The sequence below is a fragment of the Pseudopipra pipra genome, chromosome 3, assembly GCF_036250125.1.
Source record: "Pseudopipra pipra isolate bDixPip1 chromosome 3, bDixPip1.hap1, whole genome shotgun sequence".
In the NCBI taxonomy this organism is placed as follows: domain Eukaryota; kingdom Metazoa; phylum Chordata; class Aves; order Passeriformes; family Pipridae; genus Pseudopipra; species Pseudopipra pipra.
The window spans coordinates 19,259,259-19,273,554 of NC_087551.1; the positions used below are offsets into that span (position 1 = coordinate 19,259,259).

At 36.7% G+C, this 14,296-nt stretch overlaps 1 protein-coding gene across 8 annotated transcripts in view; it reads right to left on the reverse strand.

Moving 5' to 3' along the window:
* Positions 1–14,296, reverse strand: part of MARK1 (microtubule affinity regulating kinase 1) — a 58,997-nt gene that overhangs the window by 25,861 nt on the left and 18,840 nt on the right. For 6 of the 8 annotated variants that reach the window (XM_064648149.1, XM_064648145.1, XM_064648146.1 and 3 more), the window contains exons 2-5: positions 10,074–10,277; positions 9,444–9,497; positions 2,051–2,099; positions 864–929 (exon numbers count right to left, since the gene is read on the reverse strand). In XM_064648149.1, the coding sequence (XP_064504219.1) occupies positions 864–929; positions 2,051–2,099; positions 9,444–9,497; positions 10,074–10,277 (373 nt within the window). Of the gene's footprint in view, positions 1–863; positions 930–1,497; positions 1,630–2,050; positions 2,100–9,443; positions 9,498–10,073; positions 10,278–14,296 lie in introns of those variants that run through there. The other 2 variants (XR_010428969.1, XM_064648151.1) reach the window with 2 other exon arrangements.

Sequence of the window (14,296 nt, forward strand, 5' to 3'; positions counted from 1 at the left end):
ATAGAAGCAGCCAATAAAAATTCTTTTTTACTGTTTGGACTGGATTTAATTTTGCAGACACATAATAATCAAGAAGTGTAAAAATGGAACACTTTATACTAAGGCTTCTTCAATTTTTAAAATAAATTGACTTAATAACCACTGTGAAATGAACGAAATAATGAAAAATATTCATATTGTATATAAGACACAGTGGGAATCAGGCAACTTCTTATGTACCAGATTTGTTTCACATATATCTAGTGGCTTCACTTAACATTATCTGTACTACTTTTGTTTTTTCCATCTTGTTCTCTTTCTAATAAAGCTGCTGAAATGCCTTTCAGAACCTCATCTTTGCAGTGTCTGACAGCAGCTTTTCCTAGCTGTGTGAATCCAGCCCTGTGCTGGATTCTCTTCCCACATTCCAACATCTCCCATTCAGGTGCTAGGCAGCTTCTCAAGCAAGCACTCACTGTCCCTTCTCACTATGATCCTGTGGGTCCCCTTTCCCTGTTCCTTATTCCCTTCCCAGATCTGCCTCTCCAATTGCTTTGGCAGACAATTTCAAGATAAAATAAGGCACCAGTGCTTGCCTAAATATAGCAGATAAATACCGAGCTGAGTTTTTGCCAGAATCAGCACCAGATTATCTCCTGATACTGCAGCAGAAACCTCAGAATGGGAACTACCCTTAAGCACAAACCTAAGAGGTTACTTTATGGAATGTGATGCAAGGAAGAAAGTCTGCCCTGGGAGATCTGCTAGGACTGTTGTGAAGGCCAGATTGCAATAACCCATTAACCGTTAAATCCTTAAATCGTTTCTAGGCATGTAACTGGCATTTCAGTTTATCTTTAACGCAGATTCAAGAATCCACTTACCCCCACTGGCATATTCCATTACCAAATACAACGTCTTTTCAGTCTCAATAACTTCAAATAATTTTACTGCAAGAAAAACGAATGAGAAAGAGATTGCAGCTGGGAGTAAAAGCAAAGCACAAACAAACAATTATACTCATGGAATGAGTATAATTTAAGGCCAGTGATAACGTTATATCATACAGAAACTTTATATCCTTTAGGTTAGCATTCTTTTGAGGGGGGAAAAAAGCAAAATTAATTTCTAAACCACAGTTGATAATAAAGCATATTAATTCATAATTTTCTCAGAAGTTTATGCACACTGTACAAATGAGTTCATGCTGAAATTAGTGTTTAATTTGACACAGATGTCTTTAAGATCATACAAACCTCCCCTGTTTTGCTAGTAAACTGCTCACAGTCAGAAACCTGAGATTCTGACCAACTAAGAACCAAATGGATACCAGAAATGTTAAGTCTGACTTTCCTCAGATCGAAATAGTAACCACTCATTTAAAACAAACACAGCCCCACCACCACCCCCAAGAAAACAAAAAACAGCAGAAGCTATGAATGCTGAAAAAGCAACAAACAATTCAAGGGATGAGAAGGGAGTGCCTAGCATGTAATAACTTGTACACCTCGTCCATACCTTGTATGCAACAAGCCCTCTGGCCGATTCAGGACCATTAACTGTCTCTGGAACAAGACTGTCCAGCCCTCCTCAGCCAGAAGAATTGTCATCACAAAGTAGGGCCCTGAAGCTGTGGGGTAGGTGAAAGAACTAAAGCAGAAAGGGAAAATTACATACTTGGTAATTCTAATTTTCTGGAAATATCAGTCAGCAGGAGTCTTTCCTAGACTGAACTAATGGAGTTTTGCTACTCTCACCTAAGAAACTCATGCTTTTGGGTCTCAAGAGTAATTTCAGTGGAAGAGGGGAGTTAGGGTTCTTGACAGACCAGAGCGCTCCACATCTCCTACTCTATGGAAGGCTTTCCTAGACTGAGCAGTTTACCTCCTCAGAGCAAAATTCTTGTTGCAAGCAGAGTCAACAAAGAAGGTGAGACAATGAAGCATTTACTGGATGCCTACTGTCCTATTATCTCAAAAAAAGTTAATAGCAGTACATTCAAATAAAGTCAAATAGAGTAAAATGTAAACATTATAACAAAAAAAAGTTTGCAGAAATGTAGGGCTCCTACCAATATTGGGATGATTCAGTATCTTCATTATTCGTACTTCTCGAAACAACTGTCAAGGAAGCAAGACAATTTTCTTAGAGGATGTTTATTTGGAGAAAGTTACACAAGATAGGTAAATTTAGTATCAAAAAGGAGACAGAAATGGCCAAAGAAAGTAGCATTAGCGTAAAATACAGAAAAATATAATGCAGTGAACTCCAGAAAACAATATACATCTTAAGCATTATATAAAAAGAACCACTACATATGAAAACTAGATTATTTTTTAAGCTTTATACAGACACACTAAGTTTTATAACCCTTTCTGGAGTTTCACATTGACCAAAATGAACAGATTATTCAACACAAGTTTTCAGTGTCTCTTTGCTCTTATTTCTTTGGTGACTGGCAAGCTCAGCCAACTACCCTGAATACAGACAGAACTGCAGGTGCAAATACAAGGTGCAGGACTACAGACAAGTCCAACAGGTGTTCAAATGGAATTGGATACCAGGAATCCTGATGTCCTCCAGTCCTGGCGCTCCACAGAGCTGAAGCGGGCGAGTTAACATCTCACAACTACCAAATTCTACACTGGGTCACAAGCAGTGATGCCTCCTCTCCCTCCAGCAAGGTCTGAAGGATTATGATTCCTGCAAGTATGCTTTATGATCCTGAGTCCCATAACTAGAGATAACTGGACAAACTTATAGCCCTAAGCCTTATATACTTAAGACAATGGTGGATTATTTTTTTTTAAACCAGAAACAAGAGATCATCGCTCTTAAGTTTCTATTCTTAAATTTATGGGTTATTAATTAGAGCTGCGGCAAGACTAACCTAGGTGCTCAAAGGACAGAAGACAAATGAAAGAAATCCAAAATGACCACATAGTTTGGTGCTGTACACTTGAGGCTGATAATACTGATAAGCTTGCACTGGTTTACTTCAAGTGAACGACACATCCCCATCATCAAGTCCACTCAGTGCTGTACACTCTTTAGTCCCTTATTGGGCTAAAGTAGGATGCTGAAATGAAGGAAGAAATTCTCAGTGGCTTCACCACAATGCTTAGACATTTTGGAAACATCTTAACACCACAGCCCTCCTTACAGAGAAACCTTGCTCCACGCAGAAGTGCGTTGTTGCTGTTTTCCCTGTCTGATGTCTCTCTCCATTTCCAAAATTAGTCCCATTTGTTCAGATCCAACCCTCACAAAAGGGTAAAATTACGCAAGCCAGAGACCAAACACCTCCTCAAGAGTAGCACTTTAGTGTCTATTTTATGATGGCTATGGCTACAAGTTAAGAGAAATTAAAATTCTTTTGCTTAGACAACATTAATGGTTTTTCACTCCATTTGTGCAACTTCGTCATAACGTTCCTAAAATTCTGCATTTATTCTACAAGTTGAGACTATAGATCTTCTTGAAATTCAGCTTTTGATAAAGTACTATTGCTACAGTTTAAGAAATAATAATACAGTTCTGTACTTAAATTATTTAAGATTTTCACACTAATTACTGTGCATTTGCCCTATAACTGCCATTAAAACAATTTCAGAAGGAAGCAAAGACTAAAAGCATTTCTCTGAGAAAACGTGAACAGTATGATGCAGTTTGCTTGTGTACAATATGTAACACATGGGTATGTAATACTGTGCACCAGAATTAACTTCAGCAAATATTCCTGCTTCCTCATAAAGTCAGTTATTGCCAAGAAAAAGAACATCACACCAGGACATTCTTTGTGCATTTTTTTTGTTTTTCCAAGTATTTGAATTTGTTGCACAAGAATAAATTTCTCCGCTAAATCAGTATCAGCTGGTCAGAAGCTAACAAATCTAAACCAATAAATGGTACACCTTTAGAAGAGCTTCTAAGCAGGTATGTGAAAAGCTGCAATTCCTGCCAAAAGATTAGAAAGATATTTCATAACTTAACTCTCTTAATGCTGGTATAAAAGTTACAGCAATGAGCACATACCTTCATAAGCAGGATTCAAATATGAGACTTCTATAAAAAGTAATTTCAAATCTCACAATTCTATATTTCAAGTAAAGCACATAGTTTAAGATTCAAACTGATTTTACAGTGACATGAAATCATGAAATTTTGTTCCACGTGTATTTTTTATTTCCATAAAGGAAAAGCCTATTAGAAAACAGACACCAAAGTCTATTTTCTTCAAGACACAACATTACTGACCTCCAGTCTGATGCAGGTATTTTGTTATATGAAAGAAACATTTTGGTCCAGTTCTGAATAGATTACATCACCAAGACTGGAAGTATGGGCAGTTTATTTACAAAAATGAATAATTTTTTTACAACATCTTGTATTGCATATCCTGTGCTGTCAGTCTCCCTATAAACTCATGAGGGCAGGGAAAGAGAGAAATCAGCAGAGTAAGAATTGAAAGAATAGCTTAAAACTTGGAATCTACCTGCAGGTACCTGCTGACTAAATGGTTTGCTCTGAGAAAAGATTAAAAAACCCTAAGTGGTTGTACTCCTATAAAACTCCTTTCCCAAAAGGTCACCCACTACTGAAACTACAGTAAACAAGGTTGGTTTCTTCAAGGGGAGATCCACATTCCTCTCAGTTTGTGCTCTGCAGTCATTACCAGCTTCTGACAAGTTTCCAGCAGTGTTTACCTGTAACTCGACATTTCCAAGACCTTTTTCTGAAGTAACTCAGGTAAAGGACATCTTGCAAATTAGGCAGATGTAACTTACATAGTCTGTAATACTGCTATGTAATGAAGTCAAACAGCTTCAAAGCTGCTTGATGTGACACATACCTTCCAACCCGTGAAGAAAGAAATGTTTGAAAGGCTGGAAGAACTGAAACAATGGAGCAGCACTGTGTGGAGACCACAAACAGCCACATTACACCTTGTGTAATTCCTGGCCCATAGGGTCCAACCGGATGTCTAAGTGTCTCTCAGCAGAGTGCAGACAGAACAGGGAACCTTATTTCAATATAGTTCAAAACAGCAGAAAGGGAACAGGATGGAATTTGGACAAATGAACTGTCCTCTGAAGTCCTGGTGCATATTGAGGATTTCATTTGGTCCAGTACAAATGCATACTCTTAAAAATTAAGGAAATGCCAATGTGCACCCCAACTTTCTCTCACAAGAGAGAAACAATCTAGAAAATCTCTGAATGATGGACAATACTTCAATAAAAGAGTTAACAATATTCAAGTATTAGAGTACATTATTTTACATTGTAACTCTGCAATAAATCTCCCCTGGTCATTAACACTTGTTACATCACTAATTATATATTTACAAATAGAGATACCTTTAAAAAATAGCTGCTACACTCCTCAAGAACACCCAGGATACATGTCTTTCTTTGCATATAGAGGTATTTAAACAAAAAGACTATAGTTATTTCCTACAAAGTCAAGTCTGTTAAATTCATAAAAATCTGGACATAACAGTGATATTGCTTCTCCTTTCACGACACGGCAACCTGCAGGATTATAATCTATTTTACTGATAAAAAATAGCATTTTCAGAATTCATGCATATCTGTTTTTCCTGAGCAGCAGTGTACTGCTCTCTCAGAAGGTATAAGTGCTCCCTGACTTCTCTCCCCCAGCTCTACCACACATTTATAGGACTGCTCTTAATTCTTAAAAAAGTGCTACAACCAAAAAAAACCCCTCTTGAACAAGCATCTCCTTGTTGTAAAGAGGCTGTAGCCTTAATAGCTTCACTTACAGAAAAGAACAGTCAGCACCATACTGAATTCCTAAAACTTGCACTTACAGAAAAGGCACAAGACTTAAAAATTCGATTCCTGAATTCCCAGCTTAATTTTTCAGGGCACAGATTGCAGAAAGTACAAAGATCTTATGTCACACCATTGATAACACTTCTACTTGCTGCCAGATTGACAGCTATGTTTAAGATTTACTATTTTAAGTCACTACAATCAAACTGAAAATCTTCAGTTAACCAAGGGTTTTTCTTGCTTTGAAAGATGTACTTGAACACTTCTCTAGTTTGTAAACCATTTGAGAAGGGATGTTGCAAAAAAAAAAAAAATTGCTTTCAAAAGGTAACATATTGAAATTGTTTCAAATCTTCTACTACTTCTTTACTTCTGTTTTTCTTAACAACAGAAAGAACCTAAGTTCATGGCTTCAAATATGTTTCAAGAATAAAAAGCTCGCTGATCCTTAAAAGGGGAAAAATCTGAAATATAATTTCCTAATTAAACCTATTAAGGGGGGGAAAAAGCACCTTCTGCTCCACTAGCAGTTTGCAGAAGAGCAGCAGAATGCTATTTCAGAAACATCCCTGATAAAGCCAGTACAAGACAACACTTCCAATGCAGCAGACATGCAGAAAATAGAACAGCTATTTTGATATAAATTTGAGTTATGACAAAACCCAAATACTTATATTTGGGAACAAATTACAATAATGACAGTGGAAAAGCTAAGTCAGTACAATATGTTACTATCAAGATAGTAACAAAGTCAACAAAAAAAGCCAGCTCTGTCTTCTAAACAAGTGGTCACTGAGTAAGGTGGGAACTATATACACCGAACAAACTAAAACCAAAACAAATCCAACACTGATTGCCTAATTAAAAAGGTAGAGGTCCTGAAGTGAGATAAAGAATGTAATTTAAGACTATCACATTGCATGCACAAGAAAGCAAAATTAAAAATTCCCAAGGTCAGCTTACTTAAACCTCCAAATGTCAGGAGACCACCCCAGTTAAAACAACTATGTCTGAAGTACCCTCTCCATACCACGTGGCATGAATGCCATTGGAGAGAACACCTACAAAAAACCTAAATGCTATTTGCTTTTATACCCGTGACTAACTACAGACCCAGCTTGCATGACACTTTCAGCAACTGAAGTATGTGCTCAGATATTTCTGTTTACAAAACAGAATGGTGCATGCCAAGCTGTGATGACTCATTTCACTTAATTAGGTCAGTAGCAAGTACTGTGGCAAAATCTACTTGCACTTAGTATCCAGTGAATGGAAAGGGGATGGTTTTGTCAATGACCCTGTGCCTAAGATCACTACAAATCTGTCTTGTTTGATTAATAACAATCAGCAGTGACTGAAGGCCCAGAAGTTTTGCTGAACTGCATATAATTTATAAGTTTTGAAGTTCTAGAGACTTTCCTCTCAACCATGTGAATTTAGATGGGTTCAAACTTAGGAGTGGTATTTTGTGGCAGTAACATACTCCAGTGTTCCTCTGTAAACTTTTATTAGAGAAGTGTCTGTTCCTATTAACACAACACTACTATCACCACTTCCCATTCCCAGCATTACCTCTAGACAAAAAAAATAGACTACTAACAGCCCTATGTACAGTATAACCCTGATGACAAAATTATAAAAAAATCACATTACAGTGTTACTAAATGGTACATAAAGAATCACAAACATTATGCAATAGTTCAGTGCAGAAAGAAAAATAAGGATGACTGATTTCATAGAACAGAACAAGAATTTCTGTTGTTTTATTCACAGTTCACAAATGACCCATCAAAACACTAACAGAAGTTCTTCTGAGCATGCTAATGAACCACCCTCTCCCCCTTATTTGCTTTTTATTTACAGTTGCTTCAATGACTGTGCAAAAACTGTTCTTAAGCTTATTTAAAAGCTTTCAGGGAATCAGTATTCGGTCACTCACAGTCACAGCTGAAGATATACAGGGTTTCAAAACAAAGATTATTTTGTCTGAAAGTTATAATGAATATTCTACAAAGGAAAACTACATATCAACAAATGATCTCACTTTCCAGTATAGGCAGAAGATGTATGGGATAAATATTTTTAGAAGCTATTGAAGAATGAAATCGTGTTTAAATCATTAAACTTAAAACTTCTCTCCTTAGCCTGCTATCAGCTGCTTCTAACTGTACCTAATACTGTTTATGTTGTTACCAGCTTTGCATTTGAAAGACAAATAACAGCAGCAATGCTCTACTGTATGAGTATTCTGTGTACTATTTGTGCAGTTTGACAGCATCTTTTGTAGGCCTTGAAAGTTTTATTTATACTTGGAACAATTTGTTGAATTATTATTGAATATATTTTGTGAAATGTAACTTATTTATCATAAAAACAACTGTCCCAGAACTAAGTTTTGCTTGTTTAATTTTCCATAAAGTTTTAACATTTTTTTACCCTCTTATTGCTGAACAATGAGACAAACTCACCTAGCTCTCCCAAAGTGAACAGCCAGCTAGGTAGGAAACAAGCTACATGAGCAGCACAGGATTTCCACAATATCCTCTGTCACATACTGCCTCTGTGGGTCCCTCTTCACTAGCTCAAATATCAGCAAAGAGATTTGCTTAATATAAGACATAGGACTTAACAGCAGCAAAGCTTTTGCATGGACTGCACAGCAGGTTGAATTAAAAAAACCAAATCCGGAAGAACTCACACTCAAAAGTACTACAAAAGAGAAATTAAAGCAAATGAATCAAGCATAAAAGAAATAAAAAAGAAATTAAAGCAAAGTTGTTTATAACTCCCTGTAACCAAAGTTACACAATTAAAAAAAAAAAAAAAGTAAGGGCAGCCAGAGATAAAAGAACAGCAACAAGCTCTGGCCTCTTTCTCTCATTTCCACAGCTACCAACAGCAGCAGTCTAGTATCTGTAAACAAAAAAAAAACCCAAATTTTTTTAATGGGCATCCTCCAGTAGGACAATACAACATTTCTGTCCTTCAGCCACAAAACACATGCAGAGTTAAATAGTAAAAAAAAAAACCCCAAACCAAACAAAAAACCCCAGGGTTTTGATAAAACAATTATCAGCATGATTATAAAGGACTTCTGAATTTCTTTCTACAGGCATAAACACACAAGGCCGTTCTGATTATATTCAGTCATTTTGTCAATTCTATACACAAAAAAGTAATTGCCACATGTCCCCTGAGTTTAGCAAACATTTTATTAAAATTGAAAGAATATAGAGACGAAGGTAGAGAAACCCATTAAAGCAATAAAAACCAGTACTCTAAGTCCACAAAAAACAATTACTCCATTACAGAAAAACCCAAGAAAAATACCATCCTTTACAGCATTACATCTTGATTTAGTATGTAGACAAAGTATTCATGTACCTAATTAAAAAAAAAAATTTTACTCTTGGCAAAGAGCAAAGCTGCAGGAGGAAGGAAGAGCAAAACAGCAATGCTTATACAGGAACCACATCGAGTAACTGCCCCCAGACAAATGGTATGTGCACATTATAGCAAAGAAAATAGGATATCACCCTCTCCCAAGGTCATACGTACAGAAAGATGTTGTTTAACGGGATAAAGGGATCAAATATTTTTGTCAAGTAAATAAAGGATCACAGTTCATCTGTTTACAGAATTTCAGATGTTATGGTCTATTCTTACCTTTTGCAGACTAGTAGGATTTAGTTGGGTTTTATCTATTATTTTCACGGCAACCTTGGTTAAAAAAAAAAACAAACATGAATTACTAAACTCAGAAAAAGGTTTGAACGAAAATATATTGCACCTCTGTGAGCAAAAGCATAGATTCACCTCTAAAACATGCATATGCATCTACTTCTATACATTTTATCAAGCAAAACTGTCTAACCTATTAGGATGTCAGAATTTTGCAAGCAAGGAATTTGTTTTATACTTCTGTCAGTGTTTGGACAGAACAATGTTATCTTGTCCACTGCAAAACCAGGCTCTCCTAACACAGGATCTGTCAACAGATTATCAATATCAATGGAATCTACCCACCAATGTATTTCTCTTCAGTTTTGGAAATGCTTGGGAATGAACAGACCTCCTCCCAGACCCAAAATACCCCCTGATGCACAACAAACTTTTTGATCTTTTCCCCAGGAAGTTACATTTTAAAAAAGGAGGTGGATGGTTAGGAGAAAGCATCTCAGTTAACTTCTTCTATATCCTGAAACAGCCTCTAGAAGAAATACTAATTATAAAGATAGCCAAAGAGAACATGAAACAGACTGTCAGACTTTTTTCTTTTATTTTTTAAAGGCTTACCTCTCTTCCAGTAAGCACATGCCTTGCCAGTTTCACTTTGGCAAAATTTCCTTTTCCTATTGTTTTCAGTAAGCGATAATTTCCAATGTGAGGATGCTCTTCATTTGTAGATGTAATGGAGTTTCTACATCGGGGGATGTTTTGTCTGCTACTTGACTTGATAGGCTGGACATGTGGTTCAGTGTATCCATCCACAGAGGTATGCTGGAAGGCAGACAACAGAGTTGGGAATTTAGCTACTTGGGTTTTAGGCAGTTGCAACAGAATAGACTAAAACCATAAAAAGGTGCAGAGGGGAGTCATTTATTTACTTCTACAATATAACTGATAATTTTGGACAGCAGTCTAAGGGGAACATGCTGTCTTTGGGCAGAGTTTGATCCGTGTCTCGTGAAAAAAAGCATGCAGAAAGATTTTACCAGCTCCAAACTAAAACTAGAGACATCTAGGCAGTAATCAACAAACCATTACAGACCTTTTTAAAATATGCTCAAATACACAGTATAGCACTATGTTGCTTGTCTAATCATAATCAAATTTAGTCTTTTAAAAATACACAGTACAAAATATACTTGTACTTTGATATATTTGGAAACAAGGTTTTACTTCCTTTTTTTTTCTTAACTTTCTTCACTCAAATAACATTACCAAAAAAATTTTTTTTCAAGTAAGCTTTACTCCCCCAAACATGTTGGCATCTTTTTGTAAGTAACAGAAGTTCTCATTCGAGTAACAATCTACATTTTTATTTTAAAATACCTATTCTTTAAAAGTCTGTGATGTCTCATAAAACATTTTAAGTCTCAAAAGTCTGAAGAACTAAAAGGAAGTTATTTTTAATGCATGCCAACACATCATCCCACATTAGATGTTAGTCACTGAAATCTGCAGTGCTTCTGTACTCTAACTTCCAAGTATATAAGGGGCAAGATACAGATGGGGCTTGGAAATGTTCCAAGGAGAAATCCAAGTAATGAAAAATATCAAAGGGGTGGTAAGTGTTTCAGTATTTCAAATACTTTCTAACAGTGGCAGATGGGTACAAACGCTTAACAGGTATAATTTAGCTTCTAATCTTTCAAGTCACAGATTTTTAAGTTTGGCAAATACTGGAGGCAGAAACAGTGTCTTCCCAGACCAGTTTTTAGATTTTATAACAGAAAGGCATGCTTACTCCCAGCTAAGCATAAAGCACCAACAAAGCTCAAGAGACACCTTAATATTTTCCCATTACTGACTGCCTCAATCAAAGAGTGGATATCTGTGTACAGAGCACTAACTGAGCCTGTTTCTAGATCCTTGACCTTAAGCAGACTGAGGGCAGCCAGAGATTTCACTGTTTCTCCCAATACTCAACCTAACATTGTTCTCTGCTGATCTCACCCATCATTCCTTACGGAATTAATTATTTTCGTATACAAAATAGAATTTAAATCAGTACTTCCAGCTTCAGTGTGCATTTATTATAGACTGAAGTCAAGCCCATCCTGTAAACACTCAGGCTTACAGATAGTCCCACTGAACCAAATGAGATTATTTCAGGACATAAGCACTGGTGGAATTGGGAAAACTAGCAAACAGCTGCAACACAACCGGAAAAAACAAGGAGTTTACCACAAGCAGAATGTTCTTCCCAAATGTAGCACAACTCTGCTTACATCATCTCCAGCATTATTAATTATTCACTATGGCCAGGAGAATGGCCCTAAATATAATTTTGTTTGTCTTTTCATTACCTGAGTCTCTCTGCAAAACACCACTGTACTCCCACTGCTAAACTGTTCTCCAAATTACTGGGGAACCAAGCAAGCCAGGCATGTTTAGATTCTGTATATCAGACAAATTTATTCAGCCATGAAATAACATGCTAGTAATAGTATTTACCCTTTAGAAGCACATAATTAAAATATTTTCTGTGGACTTGGAAAGAGAAGATCAGAAGGACAGCCTCAGGCAAGAAGGCTTGGAAAAATTCCTTCAAAATCGGACACTAGTCTCAGATGTGATAAGCCACAGTCCAAATAAAAGTCTTCCCTAAAAATACACCCTGCAAGATCAGTATCTGTATGGTGCTAATAATGAATACTTTAGCTGTACCTAGAACCCCATGTGGAGCTACAGCACTGTGCCACACAAGCAAGTTTTAAAAGTTTCTGAGCCTGTTCACACACAGAGTTACATCTTCACTACAGGAAATCCAATGCCTACCAGAAGCATTAGCAACCCTAATATCAATTGCCAGTTTCCTGTGCTTCACTGGATTAGCCTCCTCCCAGTAGATCCTTGGAGAGATGTCTTAGATAAACAGTTGGATAGGCAAGCTAAAGCATGGACAAAGAATAAGATGGCCTCACAGGACAGATGATTTTAATGCAGATTTAACAGGGAAAGCATCATTTAATCATAATGGCAATATAGCACAGTACCAAATCTGAAGAGAGGGAAAAAAAGTAACAAGGTTCATGGTCATGATGATTCTGGATTTTGGTCTTTTTGTGACAGAAAAACTAAGCCAGCCTGCATGGTTCCTAATTATTCCCTCTTAAACAGATTATCTTCAGAGTCAACCATTCTCCCCAGCTATTCCCAATGATGATAGAAATCATGCATGAAGAAGGTCAAGTTTCCTAGTTTGTGAGCCACATGTAAATAAATATATACAATTTCTGAATTTGAACAACACTGAATGAAATTCAAATTATTCTTAAGTCTTGTAATAGGCCTCTCTTTTGCACATAAACAGCTTGCTACTGTTGGAAAGTACAGAGGGATTTAAAGTAGAATCTCATCAACTTCTAGAAATTAGCATTCAAAAAAATTACAACAAAAGCTTAAGAAGTTGAAAAAAAAAAATTCAAGGTCAACTAACAGTATCTCAGGGACTATTTCCAAACAATACTGAAGCTGAATTTCACAGAAGCATGCAACATCCACACTGTTTAGAAAGACAGGCTACATAGTTTCAAGATCCTTCTGGTCCATTACAATACAGTCATTCATTATGCATCAGCTACTATGTGGCTATTTAAAATGCCATTTCAGGAGAACAATCTCTAAATTCTGAGAAATTTTTCAGGGTGCTAAAAACAAGGGGATAACAAAACCCAACTCTCTTCTTGAAGTTCACTGCCATCTAAAAACAATTCTAGCTAACAACCTGAATTTCCCACACGGGATTTTAACTCGGAATTATGTTATTTCTCTACATACCCTGATCATATATCTCAATATATGTATAGTGTAGTGGGAAACACTGCCTTACTAGTACATCATGAATATGACTCTCAATATATTCAGTTTATGTCAGTGTAAAATAATGTGTCTAGAAATAAAAACAAAATTAGACGTTTCTTAAAATAAAATGCAGTTCTAAACAAAACCAAGGTGCAGCAGTAACAAAAGTTTAGAGGTGGAACTATTAGAGCAGCCATTTAGGTATTTTGCACACTAATCAAGTACTTAAAAATAAGAACATAAAAACTCATGCAAAACAAAATCCACTGTGTTTTCAGAAATCTCAAAAAAAGTGCTTCTAGCATCCAAGTTTAAATTGTCACTGAAGAGAGCGCGATTAACACTTATTACTCCCAGTTAGGTTTGTTTCTGACACCTTCCATCAGAGTTACTACAGAGAGTCAATGGCACTAAGATCACAAGAGAGTTAACCTGAGCCAGTGCTTCCCCAAGACTCAAAGCTATCGTTTTCTTTGTTTACCCAAGGTAACTCTGCCAAAGCAAGATGACCCGATGGCCAGACACATTATCTTTGAGAAAGTGCAGAAGAACTAACCCCACCAAGTAGGTACAAAGTGTGGGCTCCACTACTTAACATATCCACTTACTAGCCACTGGAGTAGTATTCTCATGGATTATACACTGTAATTAAATTTACAGCATAACTTGTATTAACCACTCTTACAGCTTAGTCTTGAGAATTCCCCAAAACCATTCTGGCCACCAATCCACACAGCCTTTCTTGCTCAAACAACAATGAAGGTCTCCATAGTCCTTCAGAGTAAGAGGGTAATTTCCACACATCGATCTGCTGACAAACACACCTCACTCGATTAAACAAACCTTTTAGTGCTCAATGTTCCCCATCTCGAACTATCACAAGGCAAATTCCTTGGCAGAGTCAGCCCATGGAAGCAAAGTATGCACATGCAGTGCTAGAAAAGGCACATCATCACACTTCCTCTCTCAATATTATATCCTGTTCTGGA